Here is a 22530-nt window from a genome sequence, read left to right on the forward strand (position 1 = left end):
GGGGGCCCCCAACCGTTGCGCATTCGCATGTTGCCGGGTCTCCCTTATCGCCCTGCGCAATTGAGCGTGTGCGACCTCCCAGGTCCTGACACTCTCCCGAAACCATTGATCTACCGCAGGCTCATCAGACCATGGAAACATTGGGGGTTGAAAACCCAACACGCATTAAAAGGGCGTGAGTCCTGTGGTGTCTTGGCGCAGCGAGTTCTGCGCGTAGTCCGCCCAAGGCAGAAACCGGCTCCACTTCACCTGGTCTTGGTGACAATACGTCCTCAAGTACCTCCCCAGCTCTTGAATCTTCCGCTTGGTTAATTGACGGTGACTCCCAGTAGCTGACACTATCTCCTCCGGGAGGCCAAACTTGCGGAAGACATGATATAAGAGCGCTTCTGCTGTTTCCAGAGCCGTGGGGAGGCCTCGGAGAGGAACAAATCTGCAGGCCTTGGAGAACCCGATCGACGACCACTAGAATGCAGGTAAAACCCTCAGATCGTGGCAAGTCAGTCACGAAGTCGATGCCGATGTGCGACCACGGCCTTTGTGGAGTAGGCAGGGGGATAAGCTTGCCCACTGGTAAGTGCTGGGGGGGTCTTTGAGATGGTGCAGATGTTGCAGCCCCGGACGAACTCGGCCACCGTGTTGCTCATCCCTGGCCACCAGTACCGCCCCTGTACCAGACGTAGGGTCTGCCTTCTGCCCGGGTGCCCGGAGCCGGGGACTTCATGGACTGCTTTTAGTAAGGACTGTCGACACTCTCGAGAAACAAAGGTTGGGTTCCTGGGGCAACCAGGGGGCGCTGGTTCTCTCCGTGTGGCTGTGCGAGTATCCTCGTCCAACTCCCATAAGATTGCGCTCAGAATGAGCGTCGGAGGCAGGATAGGTCCGGGCTCGGCGGGTTCCTCGGGCCCATAAACCCTGGAGAGGGCATCAGCCTTGCCATTCTTTGTCCCTGGCCGATAGGTAATGCTGAAGTTGAACTAAGTGAAGAAGAGAGCCCACCGTGCTTGACGGGGGTTTAGGCGCTTGGCCTCACGGAGGTACTGGAGGTTTTTGTGATCCGTGATGACTGTGAAAGGATGAGCGGCTCCCTCTAGCCAGTGTCTCCACTCCTCCAGGGCCAGCTTGATGGCTAGGAGCTCTCTGTTCCTGATGTCATAGTTCTGTTCGGCCGGGGACAGCTTCTTGGAGAAATACGCGCAGGGATGGAGTCGAGGGGGGGTCCCCGCCTGCTGAGAGAGGGTGGCCCCTACGCCTGTGGACGATGCATCCACCTCGACAACAAACGGGAGCTGGGGGTCAGGATGACGTAGAAGCGGGCGGCACAGAACCTTTTGCGCAACTCCTCAAATGCCCGTTGAGCCTCTGGGGTCCAGGAGAGGGTCTTGGCTTTACCTCGCAGAAGAGACGTAAGTGGGGCGGAAATCAGGCTGAAGCTTTCAATGAACCGGCGGTAGAAATTCGCGAATCCAAGAAACCTCTGGAGTTCTTTAATCGAGGCGGAAACTGGCCAGTCCCGTACGGCGGCCACCTTCCTCTCATCCATCCTGATGCCTGCTGCGTCGATGACGTAACCCAGGAACTGTATTTCTGAACGGTAGAACTCACACTTAGGGAGGTTAAGATACAGTCTGTGTTTTCGAAGTAGTGCTAGGATCTGGGTGACGTGCTTATGATGTTCTTGCAGCGACTTCGAATAGACCAGGATGTCGTCAATGTAGACAATCCCGAACCGATGGAGGAAGGGGCGATAAACCTCATTCATAAAGTTCTGGAAAACCGTCGGAGCAATGGAAAGGCCATACGGTATGACCCGGTACTCATAGTGACCAGAGGGGCTAATGAACGCCGTTTTCCACTCATCCCCTTTACGGATACGCACCAGGTTGTACGCACTACGGAGGTCCAGCTTGGTGAAGATGCGAGTCTCACATAAATCTTCCAGGGCTGCTGGGACCAGGTGGAGTGGATACGGAAGCGGGGAGATCTGTGCATTTAGGCCCCTGTAGTCGATGCAGGGGCGCAATCCTCCATCCTTCTTCGCCACAAAAAAGAAACTAGAGGCTGCCGGGGAGGAAGACTGGGTGATAAAGCCCTGTTGAAGGGCCTGTTGGATATAGCTCTCCATCGCTTGGTGTTCCAGAGCTGACAGGGGATAGACCCGACCCTTTGGCAGTTTGGCCCCAGGCTTCAGATCTATGGCGCAGTCCCATGGTTGGTGTGGGGGTAGCAGAGTGGCTGCCTCCTCACTGAAGACCTCAGAGAAACCATGGTACTCCTGTGGGACGTCCACCTGAGCAGGCTGGGGAGCTCCTTCCACCTGAGTAGCTGCCAGGGTCAAGGTATTCTGGATGGGAGTTGGGAGTAAACACTTCTGCCGGCAGGTGGGGCTCCACTCCAAGATGTTGCACGGGTCCCAGGAACATATGGGGGAGTGCTTGGCCAACCAGGGACAACCCAGGGTCACGTCCACTGTCGAATCCTCCAGTACAAGAAGTTGTATCTCCTCCTGATGTAGAACCCCGACTTGGAGGATGATAAGTGGTGTGCAGTACTTCACCTTGCCTCTTCTTAATGGTCGTCCCTGAATGGTCTGGAGCTCCTGATTCAAGCCTTTTCTATATACAGCCAGCAGCGCTTTCTCGTTCCAACCAGCAGATGCCGCCAGAGTGCGGAAGCGGAGGCTGTAACCCGACACACTGTCTGTCCCTTGGTGGATGTTTAGCAGCTGATCGACGGTTAAAGTATCCCCAAGGGCGGTGCTAAAGACCTTGGATGAAGTGTCTCGTGAATGCCGCATATGTCGTCAGCGCCGGGCTCGCTGCGCTCCAGAGCGCTCTAGCCCATGCTAGCGCTCTTCCGGTGAGCAGCGAGATCAGGAACGCCACCTTTGCTCGTTCGCTCTGAAAGCTTTGAGGATTCATCTTGATATATAGGGAAACCTGGAGCAGGAATCCATGACATTCCGCCACGTTCCCGGAAAAAGACGCTGGGAGAGCCATCGGGCTGCCGGATGGTAGAGGAGTTTGGCTTGCGGCCGCCGGTCGAAACGCCTCCCGGAGCATGGCGGTGAGCTCCCTCACGCATTCAGATGTGGCAGCAGGCTGGTCCTCCATGCTGAGGTAACGCGGGTTTTCCTTTCTTTCATTCTTCCGCTTTCCGGTGCCCCTTGGTTTGTAAAAGTCCGTTCTTCTGTCAGGCGCAAAGAACGTACGGAAACCAAAGTGAATTCAACAATGGCCTTTTAATGCAAAACAAAAGGGCAAGGCAGAAAGCACGGGAATTAGCACCACACAAGGGTAAACTAAACCTGGAAAAAACTGTGGCAGCATGAGAACAAACAACACACAGAATCTTGCACGCTAAGTGAAACCAAACGGAGTAGCTTGGGTAGTCCGGAATGTTCATTAGCCTAAGCTGTAGAACGGACGATGAGCATGTGGATAAACGGGGTCTTTATAGTGTGGTGATTGATTTGGACCGGGTGTGGATGATTAGTAAGTTGGTGAGCTGCTTGGAGTGATTGGAGGGTTTGGCGAGGGTGTGGCTGGTGGATCCCTGACAATAGCTAAATAAATAATGTGCACTTTTACATAATATTTACACATTAAAGGTTTAACCCAAAGGTAAACTTCTAGGTATTTCCAGAATTGTATTACATTTGTAAAGAATCTGTAGAATGTTTTCATTTATTTTATATTCCCCCAAGTAATTATATGCATAATGCATAATTATTAAATTTAATTAATTTTTATTTGTATAGCACGTAATAACAATGGACATTGTCTCAAAGCAGTTTTACACAGATACTGTGTTAAGAAAGAATAAATAAGATTGATAAGCAAGCAGGTGGTGACTGTAGCAAGGAAAAACTCCACGAGATGGCATAAGGATAAAACCGTGAGTGGAACCAGACTCAAGAGGGAACCCATCCTCATCTGGGTGGCACCGAATGTCTACTACAGCTAAACAATGTTGAGGTGTGCAGTGATGGTGATCAAATGCAAACTGTATTCCTGGGTCAGTGTAGCAGACTGTTGACATTAACTATAGTCCAAATCCAAATCCTCAAAGCTCCTGTGTTACTCTGTAATTTCATAGATACCCCAGGACTTTGATGTAAACCCTTCCTCTCCAGATCCAATGCAGATCCAAGGAGAGGAGAAGGGCAGGAACAGTGGTCACTTGTACCTCAGGAGCATGTTTAACTCGAGACTCAAGATTTGTTCTGGCAGCATAACTAAAAGGGAAAGCCAGAAGGTAACAGAAGGTGATCCTCTAGAGCTGCTCCTTTGCCTGAGAAAAATGGCACGAGACCGTTAAGTTCTTTATACAATCAGTAGTATATTTGTATAATGAATGCGAGATTTAATTGGGAGACAGTGTAGACTGATTAAAAGAGGGTGATGTGGTAGGATTTTCTAGATCTAATAAGGAATCTTGCTGCTGCATTCTGGACTAACTGCAGCTTATTTGTGCTTATTTGTGCTTTATTTCGGCCTCAAAAGACAGACTAGGGTCAATAATCACACCACGGTCTTTTACTGCTGCAAACACTGAGATGGAAAGACCATCCAGAGATGCTACGTAAACTGAAAGCTTACTTCTAATAATAATTTTATTAGTAATAGTATAATTAGTCATTATAATAGACACATTACAAATAAACTGTCCTCTAGACATAAAATCTTAAATGTTCTTAATCTCAAACTCTTAAACTTAAAATGAATGTTACATTCCATTCCTCCAAAGACTAATCATAATCATAATAGTCATAATCACACAATGATAACATACACCTGCTCCACTACATTACCTCTGCCCCATGTGATTGTCTGTTGTATTGGCTGAGGATTCTGGGAAATAGAGTTTGTGTTGATATATGTATGTGACATTTGTTTATAACAGCTTGTTTAAAAAGAAAATACTTTTTAGCTGTTGGTATATTTCCTGTTATCTAAAAAACAAATCAGAATAGAACAGGAAAATGTTTTTGTTTATTTTTTTGTTTATTTTCTTGTTACACATCAGGTTATGCATTTTCTTTTTCTTATTGTCATCCCACAATCTACCAACATAAAAAAAAAAAACATTAGGGCTGCTAGTTGTGTTAGATGTAACAGCAGTGGCAGTGTTGTAGAAAAAGATAACTCAGTTAAAAGATTCCTGCAGAGTGCTCTGTACCCAGGTGCGAAAAATACAAAGAATTCATTCATCATTCATTTCCCTTCTGCTTTTCCCAGTGGGAGTTGCAGTGGCAACAAGCTGAGAAGGTTGGCTCAGGCTTCTTTATCCCCAGCTCATTCCATACACATTCCAGCCTCTCTTACGGAATCCCCAGACATTCTCAATCCAACTGTGAGATAAAATCTCTCCAGTGATTCCAGGGTCTGCCCCAGCATCTCTATCCAGTAGAAGTGGCAGCTGTCAGCGATATAAGCACATCCCATACTAAGCAAGGATATCATGCATTAAGATAATATACAACAGTGTGAAATATAACAGTTTTTTCCCAACTGATTTTTTTTCCATTGTTTCTCAAAAAAAGTGAAGGTGACTAGAACAATGTTAATGTGCAAAAAAGCAGCTCTAAACATGGCTATATAAAACCTGTGACTTCTCAGGGTCACCAAAATGGACTAGTTTTAAAACAAGGTTGTGCATGGAAACAGTAAGTACACTGTTTGTTTTGTTTTTGTTTGCAACCCTTATAATGACTGGCCCAGGATTCTTGTTTTGACACTACACAGACAGACTTTGAGAGTGTGCCATGCTGTCATCAAGGCTACTTTAAAGGAATCTGAACTATAGGATTGTTTTTGATACCTTTCCAGATGGATTCAGGCTGTTCAAGATTGTGGCATGTCACGAACGAGGCTCTGTGAGATGGAGATGAATGTGACAGCAAGCGATTACAGTGAAATGAGCTATATACGTGGCACATCAGCGACACGCTGACAGCAACAAATATGTAACAGCCATTGATACAGCTGCAACATGTTTGTTGAAAAGGTTCAGAAATAGTCTAATCGCTGAAATGCTCCCGCTTTGCCTGTGCAAGAAAAACCATTAGCCACTGAAGTTGCTGGCTGTCTGCCGAACTTTTTCACAGACTGTGATCAACATATGTGCACATCAAACTCGAAGTGTGTCGGTGCTCTCCACCTGCCTGTTAAATGCAAGTTGAAGCTCATTGGGACTATTCTTTTTTAAATAGAAGAACAGTTGTAGTTTTTAAAACAATTAGATGGGAGAAGGACAAGAACATTGTGCTCTTATATAAAGCCCTGCATCTGGAAAAACATTAGAAGGCTGATTACAAGTCATACAAAACTGGATATCCATTTTTTCCATGATTTTAACTTCAGATTCTTTTTTTGCACTGGGAAATCAGTGTGGTAATACATTTACATATTGGAAGATGAATGTTCAGAAAGATGATTGTCAGTGTTGTGCCCACCAAATATGATTTCACTGCATTAGCAGTGTGCTTGGGGTCATTATCATTCTGTTATTCTGTTTTCCAAAACGAATGGAATGACGCAATTGTTTTGTACCTTTCACTTTTCATGAACCCAACATTTTGGACAATATCACCAACACCACTGGCACAAATGCAGCCCCAAACCAGGGCAGATTCTCCTCCTTGTTTCACTGAAGGCCACAAAGCACTAATTCTTCCATCTCTCTCCAACTCTTCTTCTCATATATTGTTGACGAATTGACCTAAACATTTCACATTTGGATTCATTACCCCATAAAAATCATTTCCACTTATCTTCATTTCAACCTTTGTGAGATTTAGCATATTGTAGCCTTTTCATACATTAAACCCCCATAATGGAAACCCCACTCTTCACTCTTGGCAATTAATTCTCTGTGAAATGATAATAAAAACACTTCCTGTAAAGTCTAGGGTCTTTCAGTGTTGTGTGGGAGCCAGAAAGCATGGAATATGTAATATGCTCAAGCAAACACCCTTAAAGCTTAAAGGTGTTAGGATTGCCATCATTTCTTCATCTGTAATTCATCTGAGGTTTGTCCCCCACAAAATAAAAAAAACATATCCACCTCAAGTTCTGTACTGATGTTTAATTTGATTGCATGTGCAGGAATTTCACACTCAAATACACTCGGAACTTTGCACTGCTTAATGGGAGGCCTTGGACCCATTTATCCCCCTTTCAGTCAGCTGATTTAAAAGCGTCTGTGAGCCCATCCAGTAAAACATTGCACTTAGGCAAAGATCAATAGAGCTGTCCCTGAGAAAAGAGATTAAAGCAGAGAGATGTATTGATGTTTATGTGCCGGAGGTTTAACACTCAATTCAAATGGTCAAGGGCTCAATAAACACTGGAGTGTGGAACCAAGTCTGTCCTCTCAAGCAGCATGTCCCCTGTGTCCAGTGGACTCATTCCAGCTTATTATGATAGATTTATAGGTGTCCTGGCTGGATTATTCCAGCTTTATTGTAAGACTGTGGCATGTTTACTCATGTGGTTCATGTTATCCACTATATTTAGTTTCCATGCTCAGATTCCATTGATCCAGGTGGTGTTTTTTTCCTTCTAACCCCAAATCTATTCAAACAGCCATCAAAACATGTTTTTCCTTCACCATTTGTGTCTTTGTTTTTGCTCTGGAGCAACAAATGCTTGCAACTCTATCTCCCCAAAACCTTTTCCATAAACATTTGTCACAGAACAACATCCAGTTCTTTAGTGATGAATGGTTTAAGGCACAGTGGGACTTATAAAACTATTCCACCTTGACTCTGTGTCGAAAAATGTGTTGTGGAATTGCAACCCCCTTTACATATTACTGCTAAGTTTGTAACACAGAACTAGGCTAATGCTCAGGAGGCACAATGCAAAACAGCATCGCTCAAAAAAAATAAATCTAATAACAAATAAATTGAATGGCAATGACAAAGTTTTCCTGACATCCCTAGAACATGAACATGTAGGAGTAGGTGCCCTACAGCAATCTTTTGTAGAATCATTAGTATTTTTACTAAATAAATTTGCCAAAATACACTAATGAACAAAAGTATTGGAACACCTGACTTTTCCAGCCATATGTGGTTCCCCTTCAGGAACTCGAGCTGCATCAACAGTGCTTTGGGAATGCTTCCACGTAATTCCACCGATTACGTAGTGTAATCGGTCCAATTGAAAGCGCAGGTCACTGGCGCGGGTCACTTTTGACGTCACAACCACAAAGCTATAAAATGCACATGGAGTGAAACCAGAGCTAGCTTCTGTTTGTTCATGAAGCACTATGTGTGTGCATATATCTATATATATATCTATATCTATATCTATCTATCTATCTATCTATCTATCTATATATATATATATATATATATATATATATATATATATATATATATATATATATATATATATAAGCAGCGTTGGAGGACCTCAGGCTCGCAAATGGACCTGGCTGAGGCTTGTCTCTTTCTCCCTCCTCACCTGCCGGGACCAGCGTTCAGGTTGCAAACTTGGGAAGCATGCTATACGGTGGTTTCTTCCCTTTGCAAGGAGAGCGCACAACCTCGCCTCTCTTTCTCTGAGGAGGGGAGAATGGAGGTCGGCAAGCCCTCAGACATATCCCCTCAGTCAGTCCATTTCAAGGAGCTGTTAGAGGTGGTGACCCAAGCCATAGCCAAGCTTGATATAGATTCAAGGTGCATGCACACCATGGCTGTGTTGCAGGCCTATCAGGTGGATCTGCTGCAAGAGTTGGACGTGGGGGACAGCGACATCTCGGGCAGCGAAGGAGCCCGTCATGCAAAAGATTTAGCTCTCAGGGCTACAAATGAGACAGCTGGGGCCCTGGCCAGTCCACAGAAAGGCACCTATGGCTCACCCTGTCAGATCTTTCCAACAGGAATAGGGCTGTCTTGCTGGATACCCCTCTTGTGCCGACTGGCCTGGTCGGCAACACTGTAAATATGGCCGGCGACAGATTTCAGGAGGCAAAAAAGCAGTTTGCCACATGCATGTGGCTGCTCGGCGGTTGCAGCCCCAATCCCAACCAACATCTCTGAGACAGAGATGTTGCCTGACATGGGACCTTCCTCTCAGGAGGCCCTTAGAGCTGCACCAGGGCGTAGCTCCGGTTCTAGGCACAACAGAGGTTAGTCTGATTCCCTTAAAAGACTATCTGGCAGCCTGGGAATCTTTGCCAGACGTGTCTCAGTAGGGTCCTGCACACTGTAGGCAGAGGCTATACGATTCAGTTTGGGTCTTGTCCACCCCCATTCCACGAGGTGTGCCCCAACCTGATGGGGCCCGAGCAGGGTCTGGTTATGGAACAGGAAGTGAGCACTCTCAGGAGCAAGGAGGCCATAGAGGTGGTCCCTCCGTCAAACAGAGAATCCGGGTTCTAATTCATTGTTCCCAAGAAGGACAGAGGGTTGCATCCTATTTTGGATCTACCAAAAACCAGCAGTTCCAGAGACTGCTGGTTCCACTTGGCCTCCTGCAAATGAGACCCTTTCAGTGGTGGCTTAAGACCCATAAATTCTCTCCATAATGCTTACGACGGATGCCTCCATCACAGGGTGGGGGGCAATCATGAGTGGCCGCGCCGTCCAAGGTCTTTGGGGAAAGCCCCTCTGCTATGGTACATCAACTGCCTGGTCATGCTTTTAGCTCTGAAGCATTTCCTTTCAAACCTTTGAGGCCACCATGTGTTGGTCTGTTTGGACAGCACCTCTGTGGTCTCTTATATCAACCACAAGGGGGGGCTGTGATCTCGCGTCCTGTACAAGCTGGCACATCAGATCCTCCTGTGGGTCCAGGGGAAGCTGCTCTCTAGTAGTGCAGTGTATATCCTGGGCCACTTGAACAAGGGAGCAGATGGCCTTTTGAGGCAAGGACCGAGGCAGGGGGAATGGCATCTACTCCTGGTGGCACCACGGTGGCTGGGCAGGCCATGGTTTGCCAACCTGGTGGACCTTCTCAAACACCCTCCTTGGAAATTCTTCTCAGGAGGGATCTTCTCTCTCAGGCAGGGGGCACAATAGTTGACTCCTGCCCAGAGCTGTAAAAACTGTGGTTAACTGCCCAGTCACCCCAGTGCCCTGAAGGTTTATGTGTCTGCCATTGCAGCCTGTCATGCCCCCCTCTCAGGGCAGTGCTAAGAACCCATTGGTGACACATGTTCTCTGCGGTACCCAGAGGCTAAGGCCTCCGGAACAACTAGAGTTCCTGCAAGGAACTTGGCCATTGTCTTGGAGGCCCTGTCGGAGCTTCCCTTTGAGCCATTGACCGAGGTGCCTTTGAGGAAACTATGGTTATATACGTAACTTAGAGGCGTTCTTCCCAAAACCACAAACTTGGAAACACACAATTGTATAGGATGTATTTGGATGCGGTATCATTAAATTTTTCCCTTCATTCAAAATAGAAGACCCAAACGTGTTCCAGCATGACATTACTACTGGAGTTGAAGTTCTAGAGTGGCAGCGCTGACTGCATTTCAGGCATCCTTAACCCTACATTAGTACCTGACTTTACTATAACCCTTGTGGCTGCATGAACATAAATCTCCACACTCGCATTCCAAAATCTAGTGGAATATCTTCCCAGATGAGTGGAGCATATTATACCTATATTATACTTTTATGTACCTAAATGCCACTATAAAATGTATGTTATTGTGTCTTGTTAAGTTATTTATAATTGATCTTTTTTCTACCTTAATGTTGTTCAATAAGTTTTAATTAGTCCACACTGGACCAGAAATATTTTGTCACTATACACAAAAATACTAGAGGGCTGCTTGTGATACACACTTCTTGACTGTTGGACTACATTTGTATATGTTCACTTTTCGACAGCTTTAGTTTTTTTTTTCTAATTTTCAGCTTTGTTGCAATAATTTCTGGGGCCACGATAAAAGGGAATCGTCTACAAACACTGATGAGATTGTTATAAGCTTCTGAACCTCTAAAACTTGCCTTAGGAGGCTTTCTATCAGTCGTGGATCAGCACTGAGAATATTCCCTATTCTACGGCAGGCGTATTATAACACGCTGGCATCTGTTGCCTGCTACCCCACCGGCAACTAATCTGCCCAACTGCGCTTGCTGTGGAGTCATTATTAGTAATTGCGAGACAATCAGGCTTTATGGGCTGCAAAGCACCGTGACTTACAGAGGAAATAGAGACAGCAAGCGCCTGTTATTTAATTCTCGAGAGATTGGGTGAACATTAAGGCTCGCCTCCGGCACCCGTCTCGCCATGCACGCGCTTGTGCTCAGATAGGGCTGATGGTCTTAATAAAGATAAAATGATAATAACCTGCCTGAGAGTGGGTTGAGCGTTGAACGTGAACCTCCATGAATGGCTTGCGGCGGCTTGACGCACACACTTAGTGTCATCACTCTAATGGCTTTATCATTATGACGAAGAGGCCAGTACAGGCCATGGATCTACACATTTCTCTGTTTTCGGAAAGGGAAGTAAGCGAGCACTGTGCAAAATCCACTGTGTAGACATAAACAATCAGATCACCAGCATTGAAAATTGCCCAAACTGCTGCTGTAACTACTGTAAGTGCACTCCTATACTTTAAATGTTTGATACTGACATCCATTTGGCTATTAGCAGAGACACAAACACAGCCCATAAAAAGCATCACTCGACTGGAATAATATACACAGTCATGTAACATACACGCTTTCAGCTTGTTTCTGTCTGTTGTCCTTATTAAGTTTGATTGCCTTGTGAGAGCTCCTCCTGATTCCAAACCTCTTCTTGGCAGGGAGATGAGTCAGAATTTGAAATCACCTCCTGAAGTGTACTCTCTCTTAATGCATGGTGTCGGGTGTGCAATGGGTTATGAAAACCTCAGTCTTTAATGTTGATTTGCTGCGCAGCCATGAGGAGAAAGGGGAGTTTAAGAAGCACTGATTATGCCGTTCCAATGGGGGTTAAGATGTTTTATGTATCAGCCGCCTAATTCCACACTGCTCGCTTGTCTGCACGCACAGCTCCTACGGCGAGTCTTTGCTGTAGGACACAATGGGAATGAAATTATTATCCAGCTTATAATGTAGTACAATGAGACGAACCTTGCAGTATTTTAAAATAGGAAAGGTTCAAAACAAGCCAGGAAAGTAATGTCTGATTAGTACTTCAATTTGACAGTAAGTTAGCAGTAAAATTTCTTTTCAGTAGAATCTAGAGGCAGAGCATGGCAAAATCCCTGTGCACAAAGCAAGCTCCATTAAGACATGGTTTTCCAAGGTCAGAGTACTTGAGGGTCCTGCATTGAGCACTGACCTCAACCCCAGAGAACACCTTTGTGATGAGCAGGAACACTAATGATGCACCAGACCTCCATATCCAACACCAATAACTGACCTCCCTAATGCCCTTGTGAATGGATGAGCAGAAATTTCCATTGCCATGCTCAAAAAATCCAATGGAACCCCTTGCCATAAGAGTACAGGCTTTAATAGCACTAAAGAAGTGACCAGTTCTGGAATATGAATGGAATAAGGATTTTGTGAGGTTACTCGCTTTGATAATTTAATTACAAGACACAGGGTAAAGATATATTCATGTCGCAATTCCAGTATCATTTAAAGACTGGAATCATCACCACGCTTCCAATTCTGTCCTACAGACAAATAATTGCATTATTGTGTCTTGCTTAATCTAAAACGCAACAGCTGCCACAGGTTGAGTAATATAAGGCCACAAGACAGATCTCAAGGAACTGATGGCCATGACAAACATACACTGCACTAACAAGTATCTTAACTCATTATAGTAATTTGTGGCTCAGGATCGAACCAGAGACCCTGGAGCTGTTAGTCAGCAATGCCAGCCAATACATGACCATGCCACCCTAATTAGTGCTACATAAACTTATATTGACAGAATAAACCTTTTCGAGTGACAAAATGTTCCTGGTGGTGATCCCCTGTGGTTATGCCACTTCTAAAGATCCAAATAAACCAGTTTGTGGCACATCTAAATACGGCCATGTATGGTTGATGCAAGGTGAGGTAAAAAGTGTGTTGAAAAGTTAGAAAATAAAACAGAACCAAAGTGATAGAGCACAATTTTCAGGTGAACTCCAGAACTTACAGAATGGTAGAAAAAAAGGGGAACATTTTACTGCCTCTACTTATATAATATTTTTACCCTAGCTGTCTATTATCAACTACACACCCACATTTTATTTAGAATTCATGAATTGTAACAATGGCAGTTTGTATGCCAGTATGTTTCCAATGGTTACAAACTGAAGTATATTAGAACAACGTGCTAGATTAATCAATATAAATTACCCACAGAGAAACACAAGATCTTAAAGAATTAGTTTTACTGATATCTGAATTATTTCACCTCCCTCAGGAGAAAAGTCAGAGATTAAAATTACCATTTAATTTTAAGATGCTATTGTGATAAATAATTGTTCTCCTTGGTTCATATAAGACTCTGAAGAAGATGAACTGAAAAAAGATATTGAGAAGTTCATGTGTCGTGTACTTCACTGCTAGCTTGCACATTTGGCTAAGATTTCTTTTTAGAGATTGATGTTTATCACAAAAGTACATGTTCAAAATATCACTGCATTTCTAACTAGCACAAGAGTTAACACTTGACAGGAGTTCTGAGAGGATTATTAAGTCATATTTACAAATGATTTGCAGTGCTGATGCTAGCTATTGGGTTACGATAAGTACACCACAGGCTTCAGAGAAATGTATAAGCTTTCTGAGATTTTATAACAACATTAATGTTGACACATTTGACAAGGGGGAAGGGATTCATTTGTCTCTCCTGCTATTGCAACTGAATCTTGCTCTGTCATTCTTGCCATCGTAATACAGGCTGGTCCTGTTTTATGGTTGCTATTACATCCGAGGTCATATCTCTCTATCAACCTTGTGTTCGTTGGCTCATGCCAGATGTCCCAAGAAATCTCATTCTGGCACATGCTCTGTGACACTGGAAATAGTCTGAGCCATTCATCTTAACACAGTATTTACACGGACCTGTCAGACTTTCTCTGAGACCTGACACGGGTGCTTAGATAGACCCAATACGCTTGACCACAAGCTTCAAATCTGCCTCGACAGTAAAACCCTGAAAACTCTCACCTACTGATTCTTTGTTGTTTATCTCATCTATTTCTTGATCTCTTGCTTAAAAAGTGTTCTTTGGCATACAATGGACATGTTGCTCTAAGGACACAGAGAGTTAATAGAAACATGGGGGAAACGTAGACTGAGCCAATTAGTCTCCGTTCTTCCCAAAAAGCCCCACTGCACACATTATGCTGTATTAGTGTGTAGCAGGATCATAATTCTCGTTGACCTTTTTCCTGTTAGTCCTAGCTCGAGCAAGCTTAATTATGATAGGTAATCGTTATATTCCATAACACTGACATTAAATGACCACAGAGATTTAAAAGGCAGCTAAATGCCAATATTTATGACCCTTTTCTCTCATCATGATTTTTCCCTCAGCCTTTGTTTTGAGCTGCGCTTTCCCACAAGCCTTGGCTAACGGCGAGGTGACTGTGAGCAGTCTCCACGTAGGAGGCGAGGCCTTTTTCTTCTGTTTAACTGGATATCAGCTTCATGGAGTATCCTCTCTGACATGCCGTAATGCCACCATGCCATACTGGAGTGGCAAAGAGCCCAAATGTGTAGGTAAGGAGCTGCATTCTCTTTACTTATCACTAGTGATATTATCACTATGTTTTATTCTACTCATTAAGGACATTAAGAAGTCTCTACTGATATTCACCAAATATTCATAAATGTTCAGTGAAAATCTGGTGAATAGAGGAATTGTGATTGAGCCAATCCACAGTATTGCATCATTGTTTCTTCACACCAGAAATTCTATAAAGCCATAACTCATGATTGATTACTTTTTGTCTGGATAAATGACGCTTCATAAATCTCTGTTCTTCTGGCCATCTGTTAAGGTGTTCGTTCATCGTCTTGGTGTCAGCATCAGTAATAAAAATTAATTGCAGCCTTAATGTATATGTAACCTGAAAAGCAGTAACTGTGAGAAGAGAATTTCTTTGAACACATACATATTTAAAGGTCCAAGCACTTTCATATGCACAGAGAAATGTTCAAGAAAATATAGAGACTGCTTTATATTTAGAAGTAAATTATACTTTCATTCTCTTTTTCTTACACAATTAAACACTGTCTTTATCATTATTGTTTCTTATTGTGTGTGTGTGACTCTGTTAAAGCCTCTTGTGGAGGGATGCTTAAAAACGCCACTCTGGGCCGCATAATCTCTCCTGGGTTTCCGGGCAATTATAGCAACAACCTCACATGTCACTGGGTGCTGGAGGCCCTTGAGGGCCACAAGCTGCATGTGCACTTTGAGAAAGTTGCTCTGGCTGAAGATGATGACAGGTAACTCTCTCTCTCTCTCTCTCTCTCTCTCTCTCTCTCTCTCCCTATCTGACGCTCTCTCTATATATGCCTTCAGTGTGACTCTACAATTTTGAATGAGCAGGTGTGTCCAAACTTTTGGTCTGTACTGTATATATAATATATATAAACTTTTGGTCTGTACTGTATATATAATATATATAAACTTTTGGTCTGTACTGTATATATAATATATATAAACTTTTGGTCTGTACTGTATATATATATATATAGTACAGACAAAAGTTTGACACAAGGTGTGTCCAAACTTTTGGTCTGTACTGTATATAATTATTTTGGTACGTTTTTTAACAGAAAGAGAAAAAATATAAAAGAATATATAAGAAAATATAAAAAAAAAACATTAAAGAAAGGTTATAAATTAATATGTATTTGAATGAGTGAAATAGGTATTTAATCACCTACCAACCAGCAAGAATTATGACTCACACAGACGCAAATTCCATTCAAACCTCTCCACCATGGACAAAACCAATGAGCCATCAAAGGACATCAGGGAAAAGTTTGTAGACCTGCACAAGGCTGGAATGGGCTACAAGACCATTAGCAAGAAGCTTGGTGACAAAGAGACCACTGTTGTTGTGATAATTCGAAAATAGAAGAAACACAATATAACTCAGTTGTGCTTGTTATGGATCTCCAAGCAAAATCTCACCTAATGGGTTAAGGATGATTCTAAGAAAAGTGAGGGATCAGCCCAGAATTACATGGGTGGAGCTTGTTAATGATCTTAAGGGAGCTGGGACCACAGTCACCAAGAAAATAATTGATAACCCACTGAGGTGCCTCCGCTCAAGAATGCACATTAACAGGCCCATCTGAGGTTGCCAGTGAACACCTGAATGATTCAGAGAACACTTGGGAGAATGTAATGTGGTCAGATGAGATCAACATTGAGCTCTTTGGCATCAACTTGACTTGATGTGTTTGGAGGCAGAGAAATGCAAAATATGACCCCAAGAACACCATCCCCACTGTCAAACATGGAGGAAGAAACATTCTTATTTGGGGCTGCTTCTCTGCTAAGGGTTCAGGAAGACTTCATCACATGAACGGGGCCATGCACTGTAGAAACTTCAGATGAGAACCTTCTTGCCTCAGCCTGAAAACTGAAGATAGGTTGTGGATGGGTCTTCCAGCATGACATTGACCAAAAACATATGGCCAAGGCAACAATCTCATGGTCTTGTAGCCCATTCCAGCCAAGTGCAGGTCTACAAACTTGTCCCTGATGTCCTTTGACAGCTCTTTGGTTTTGTTAATGGTGGTGGAGAGGTTTAAATGGAAGAGGTTGATTCTAATTTGGTACAGGATCAAATATTTATTTTATTTTATTTATTATTATCAAATGCAAATTAATTTATAACGTTACTTTAATGTTTACTTTAATGGATTTTTTTTAAATATTCTGTCTCTCTGTTGAAATAAACCTACGATGAAAATTCTAGACTGTCCATTTTCTTATAAGGGGTTAGGGTTTAAGGTTAGTGTTAGGATGCTTACTTCCCTTCAACATCAGGGGTTGTCCAGCAAAGCCATGATCAAAGAACTGGCAAAAACCTAAGGAACCCAGGTACACCCATTTATTGTCTGGATAAGTCTGGCCAGAAGTGGTCTTCATGGAAGAATTGTGGCCAAGAAGACATACTTTCTTTCGGCTTCTCCCATTAGGGGTCATGTTTTTACGCTGGATGCCCTTCCTAACGCAACCCTCTCCAATTTATCCGGGCTTGGGACCGGCACTGAAAGTGGCTGGGGTTGGTTCCCTGACCGGGGATGGAACCCAGGCCGCAGTGTTGAGAGCACCACTAGACCACCAGGGAACCGCTAAGAAGCCATACTTATTATGTAGAAACAAGGCTAAGCAACTACACTATGCATAAAAACATAGGAAGTGGGCTGCAGAAAAATGGCAGCAGGTGCTTTGGACTGATGAGTCAAAATGTGAAATATTTGGCTGTAGCAGGATGCAGTTTGTTCACGAGAGGCTGGAGAGCAGTAAAATAATGAGTGTCTGCAGGCAACAGTGATGCATGATGGAGGTTCCTTGCTTGGTTCGGTGCTGCATTTCTGCAAATGGAGTTTTAGATTTGGTCAGGATTAATGCTGTCCTCAATGCTAAGAAATACAGGTAGATATTTATCCATCATGAAACACCATTAGGGATTGATTGACCCCAAAAATATTCTGCAGCAGTACAACCACCCCAAACATACAGCCAATGTCAACAAGAACTCTCGTCAGAGCAAGGAAGCACAAGGAGTTCTGGAAGTGATGGTTTGGCTCCCAGAGAGCCCTGATCTTAACATTATCGAGTCTATCTGTGATTTCCTAAAGAGACAACAGGATTTAAGGCAGCTTTCATCCACAGAAGATCTGTGGTTAGTTCTTCATGATGTTTGGAACATCGGCTACCTGCCGTGTTCCTTCAAAAAAATGTGTGGAAGTGTACCAAGGAGAATTGATGCTGTTGTGCCGGCACAGAGTGATCACACCAAATATTGATTTGATTGGGATTTCTGTAATGTTTGTTTACTTTCCATGCCTAAAGCTTTTAGACAGTACAGCACACACACACATGTATATGTATATGTATAAGTGTATGTATATATATATATATATATATATATATATATATATATATATATATATATATATATATAAAAACAGAGAGGAGAAAACATCTCTCTCTCAACTCTACTTTCATGCATCTTGGATCCCCAAGCTCAGATACAGGGTGCATTCTACTGACACAAGGGTGCAACCCTAAATCTCAATCAATGCCTCAAGCCTTGCCGTGTTCCCATCTGTGGAATCCACAGCAGTCTGCATTCAGCATTCAGCATAATTAAGAGCATCCCTCCCATGCAAATTAATCATGCAACCACGGAGGCCGTATCGGAAAGTACGGGAGAGAGGAAATTTAATTACATTTTCAGACTGTCTTGAGGCAGAGCTAACAAATGGCTCTTTAATGAATCCGCTCCACTGTGGAGCGCAGCGAGACACTACCTCCATAGATGAGACCAGAAAACATAAAAAAGGCCAACTTAAAAAGCCTCAACACTCTTTTGATCTTTCCCTCTTCGTTGTCACTCGCTGTTTGGAGTTATCACTAACAATTGCGGCAACACCTAACACCAATCTGTGTGGCTTTTTTTTCTTCCACAGGCTGCTGATTAAGAATGGGAACAACATCGATTCACCCCCTGTGTATGACTCTTATGAGGTGGAATATCTTCCCAACGAGGGTGTAGTCAGTACAGGAAGGCATCTGTTTATCGAGTTCATCACAGATGAGATGGGTACCTGCACTGGTGCTGCCATACGATATGAAGGTACTGAGTTCTTTACTATTTAACTTACATAGCTGTGATGACTAACTAGGCCTGGCTAGTTTTATTTATTCATTCACAAACAGAGCATGGAGCTCTACATTTACATAACTGCACCACAAGTTATAGCATTTGTTAAACCTCATACATAATGGGAACTTCCAGTAAATTTAATGCCATGCATAGTCTGAGAACATTATTATACTAATGTATAGTTTTTAATATAGTGTACGAACTAAAGGTTTTTAATGTTTAGTATGAACTTTTTGGACAGTTTTAGTGTGTCATTTTTAGAATTCACTTTTTTTTGTTCTTTTTTTTATTTGTTTGTTTTACAGTATCCACATTGTGTTTTATTACATTTTTAGTATACATTAAGTTTTTTTCTATATTTTAGTATCTACTTTCTGTATAGTTAATTGTATTTTTTTACTATTCACTTAATGTATTAAACGTATTAAGAATTTTCTTTTATTATTTTATTTTTTAACATTGACTTCTATTGTTGTGTTTTTAGTATACATATTCTTGTATATTTTCCAGTATATTTCATTACATTTTTATAACATACTTTTAGGAAATTTCAGTGTGTCTCATTTCACAAAAAAAAATAAAGCATATAAAGCATAGAGTTTGGAGCGTGAGGTCACTGTTGAAGTGTGTATTTGTCAGCTTTTGCCCAGGGCACGTGCTACAAGCCATTTGTCAAGTACGGCAACTTCTCCAGCAGTGACATGTCATTCGGAGTGGGCACTGTGGTGGAGTTTTCCTGCGAGCCAGGATACACATTGGAGCAGGGCTCTGTTACTATTGAGTGTGTGGACCCTGAGAATCCACAGTGGAATGAGACAGAGCCAGCTTGCCGTGGTAAGTGTACACTGACACTGCTCTGTCAGCAGTGTGTGTGTGTATATGTGTGTGTTTTCAGCCTTTAGGCAACAGGTATTAATTCTTACCCAATGCGTATGTGTATATTATAACCTTTACACTGATGTGTGCCTGCATCAGCTGTGTGCAGTGGGGAAATCACAGATTCAGCAGGAGTGGTGCTTTCTCCGAATTGGCCTGAAGCCTATGATAAAGGGCAAGACTGCATCTGGGGCATCCATGTGGAGGAGGACAAGAGGATCCTGCTGGACATACAAGTGTGAGTCAGAAACACAATTTTCACTGTCCTATTTTTGCTCTCTTATTTTATGAGCTGTTATATTTTCAATGGTTTACAGAGACTGTATCACACATCACAGGATTATCTGGAGCTCTGTGTGTATGTATGATTGGAAAAAAAAAATTTTCCATGGCATTGAGTACACCCTTCTACTTTTGATTTACTGTCTTGTTTATTTCACACTAACTTCTGTATTACATGGGATTTTATTAAACTATGGGTGTGTGTGTTTATATTAATACTTAGTTAGTATGCTCGCTGATTTTATAGTGTACAGTTTACAGTAATTGCAAGATGATGAATCAGCATTTCTACTGTGGCATTAGTTGTTTTTATGGCAACGCATCCAACACCAAAATAGATTGCCAGTGTAAGCAGATGTGTTTTTTACTAGATTAGTTACAATGGAAAGCTAAAGATACAAACAAAAAACTGTAACTAAATCAGGAACAAAACACTCTGGGGCTTGATTTTTAATAGAAAATTAATCAAGAACGGGTTGATATGATGTACAAAGCAAAATGAATATTTTCAAATAAAATCAATGCAGATGTTTTATTATTCATCTTAGTTTCTTGAACAAAAAACTACTGAAGTTATTTAAATGTAGAATTACATTTTATTTTCCAATGTGAACACTGTTACTATGGAAACAACAACATTTAAGAAGACCAGCTGTAATGTCATTTACATTACAGCTGGCTTTAGTGTCACAGCTGCTGTTATAGAAAATGAAACAACCCCTTCTGACCTTTTCGAAGGTATTGTTCGGGAGATAATTCTCTATTATTTCACTTAGGTTTACATGTTAAGCACATTCATCTGTTCAGTTCAGCTGTCCAGAGCTTGCTTTTGGTTATCCTGGCTCCAGAGTGCTGGATAATGGCACAAGGAGCAATTAGATGCCAGAACAAGACATACAGAGCTTTAAGGAATCACCCACACACACATACAGATTGTGGAGACTGTGCACTGTGAGATCATTAAAGCTGCTAAAAGTTGACCAGCATCTGAGCGCTATTTTTGAGACCAATGAAGCCGTCAAAGAAATTGCAAAGTGTGTTTTACGTGTTTTTTTTAAAGGTGTATTGAATACCAACCTCAAACTGGGAATGTTTTGGATAGATGATCGTGATGATGATGATTGGTATTTGGGCCAACTTTGTGATTAACAACAACAAAATACATTTTCAATAGCTTTACACTACTGTATGTTGTAAATGTTGTATAATAAGTATACAGATTTGAATCAATTCAGATTAATGCAAGTGTAAAAACATATGGCTAGTGAACTTAGCAAATTTTATGATAAAAATGATTGTCTGTGCAGAAATTAAGGAAAACAAAAAAATCCCAGTGTCAAATATAAAATACCGTATTTTTCGGACTATAAGCCGCTACTTTTTTCCTACGCTTTGAACCCCACGGCTTAAACAACGAAGCGGCTAATTTATGAATTTTTCCTGGGTTTTTCCCGGTTTCACAAACTTAAAGCCAAAAAACTGAGCGACATAACATTAGACCAATGAAATATCCGAACGGAAACAAAAAAACGCACCTCACCTGTGTTCTGAGCTGCACGGCTTCGGGAGAAAAAAAGGTTTTTTTTTTACGCACGACGATGCCAAAAGATAAACTCCCGAAAGAAATAGTTGTAAAAGGAAGGAGGAAGACAGTGAACAATGACTTACTTGGTAGGCTACTGTTTAGATACAAGCCGTTGTAACGCGTTGAGTCTGGGTCATGCGATAGCGCGCTAACTCCAGTTGCAACAAAAATCATATAAGCACAGAAAGGTTTCCAAAACTCATGCTTTTTTTATTTTTCTTGGCAACAGCATTAAGGGTTAGTCAAAGAAACTCAGAAATCAGCATCAGAAAATAATAAGGACATAATCCTCGTCTTAAACACACGCAGTAATACTGAAAAATTGCTATCCCCAAAATACCGCTATGCTCCTAAAGGAAGCGCAAAATATTTCACCCGTTACACTGTGTGTAACATGTCTTTCGTTAGAGCCTGTGTAAAGTACATTAGTGTAGACACCTGCGGCTTATTTATGTTAAAAATAAAAATATTTGCAAAATTAAGTGGGTGCAGCTTATATATGCTTTATAGTCCGGAAATTACGGTACTTTTGTGCCAGTTTGCCAGTTGAGTGCTAATGTTTCCTATAAATACAACAATAAATCAACTTACCGATCTAATGCCTCTAAAATTGTTTTTTTTTTATTTAGATGAAAATATATACTGTACATTTGTGCATATTAAAACTATTTCTAGGTTGGCTTTATAAGTGTTAATTGTAAAGAAATTTAAGCTAAGCTCCAAAAGAATGTGCCATAAAAGCCAGCTAAACTAGAAGCTACATGGCAAGAGAAGCTACACTTTATAACTTGAAAGTTGTAATGATACAGGAGCAATTTAACTTACAAGCTACTTGATGCAGTGATCCTGCAGTGACCCAAAGCACGAAATTGGTCTGACTTAAGTCTTGGGAAATACTTTGGACTGTCTGCTTAAGATGTCCTCATTCATTGCATTCATTTTCCAAACTCATTTGTTCAATATGG

General features: G+C 42.2%; 1 protein-coding gene across 8 annotated transcripts in view; it reads left to right on the forward strand.

The window, feature by feature from the left end:
* The window catches only part of sez6a (seizure related 6 homolog a), a 127697-nt gene that overhangs the window by 88984 nt on the left and 16183 nt on the right, over positions 1 to 22530 (forward strand). For all 8 annotated transcript variants that reach the window (XM_046861274.1, XM_046861272.1, XM_046861273.1 and 5 more), the window contains 5 exons: positions 14498 to 14683; positions 15247 to 15415; positions 18626 to 18792; positions 19462 to 19656; positions 19798 to 19936. In XM_046861274.1, the coding sequence (XP_046717230.1) occupies positions 14498 to 14683; positions 15247 to 15415; positions 18626 to 18792; positions 19462 to 19656; positions 19798 to 19936 (856 nt within the window). The remainder of the gene's footprint in view (positions 1 to 14497; positions 14684 to 15246; positions 15416 to 18625; positions 18793 to 19461; positions 19657 to 19797; positions 19937 to 22530) is intronic.

Source organism: Silurus meridionalis, chromosome 11 (assembly GCF_014805685.1).
Source record: "Silurus meridionalis isolate SWU-2019-XX chromosome 11, ASM1480568v1, whole genome shotgun sequence".
NCBI classification, from domain to species: domain Eukaryota; kingdom Metazoa; phylum Chordata; class Actinopteri; order Siluriformes; family Siluridae; genus Silurus; species Silurus meridionalis.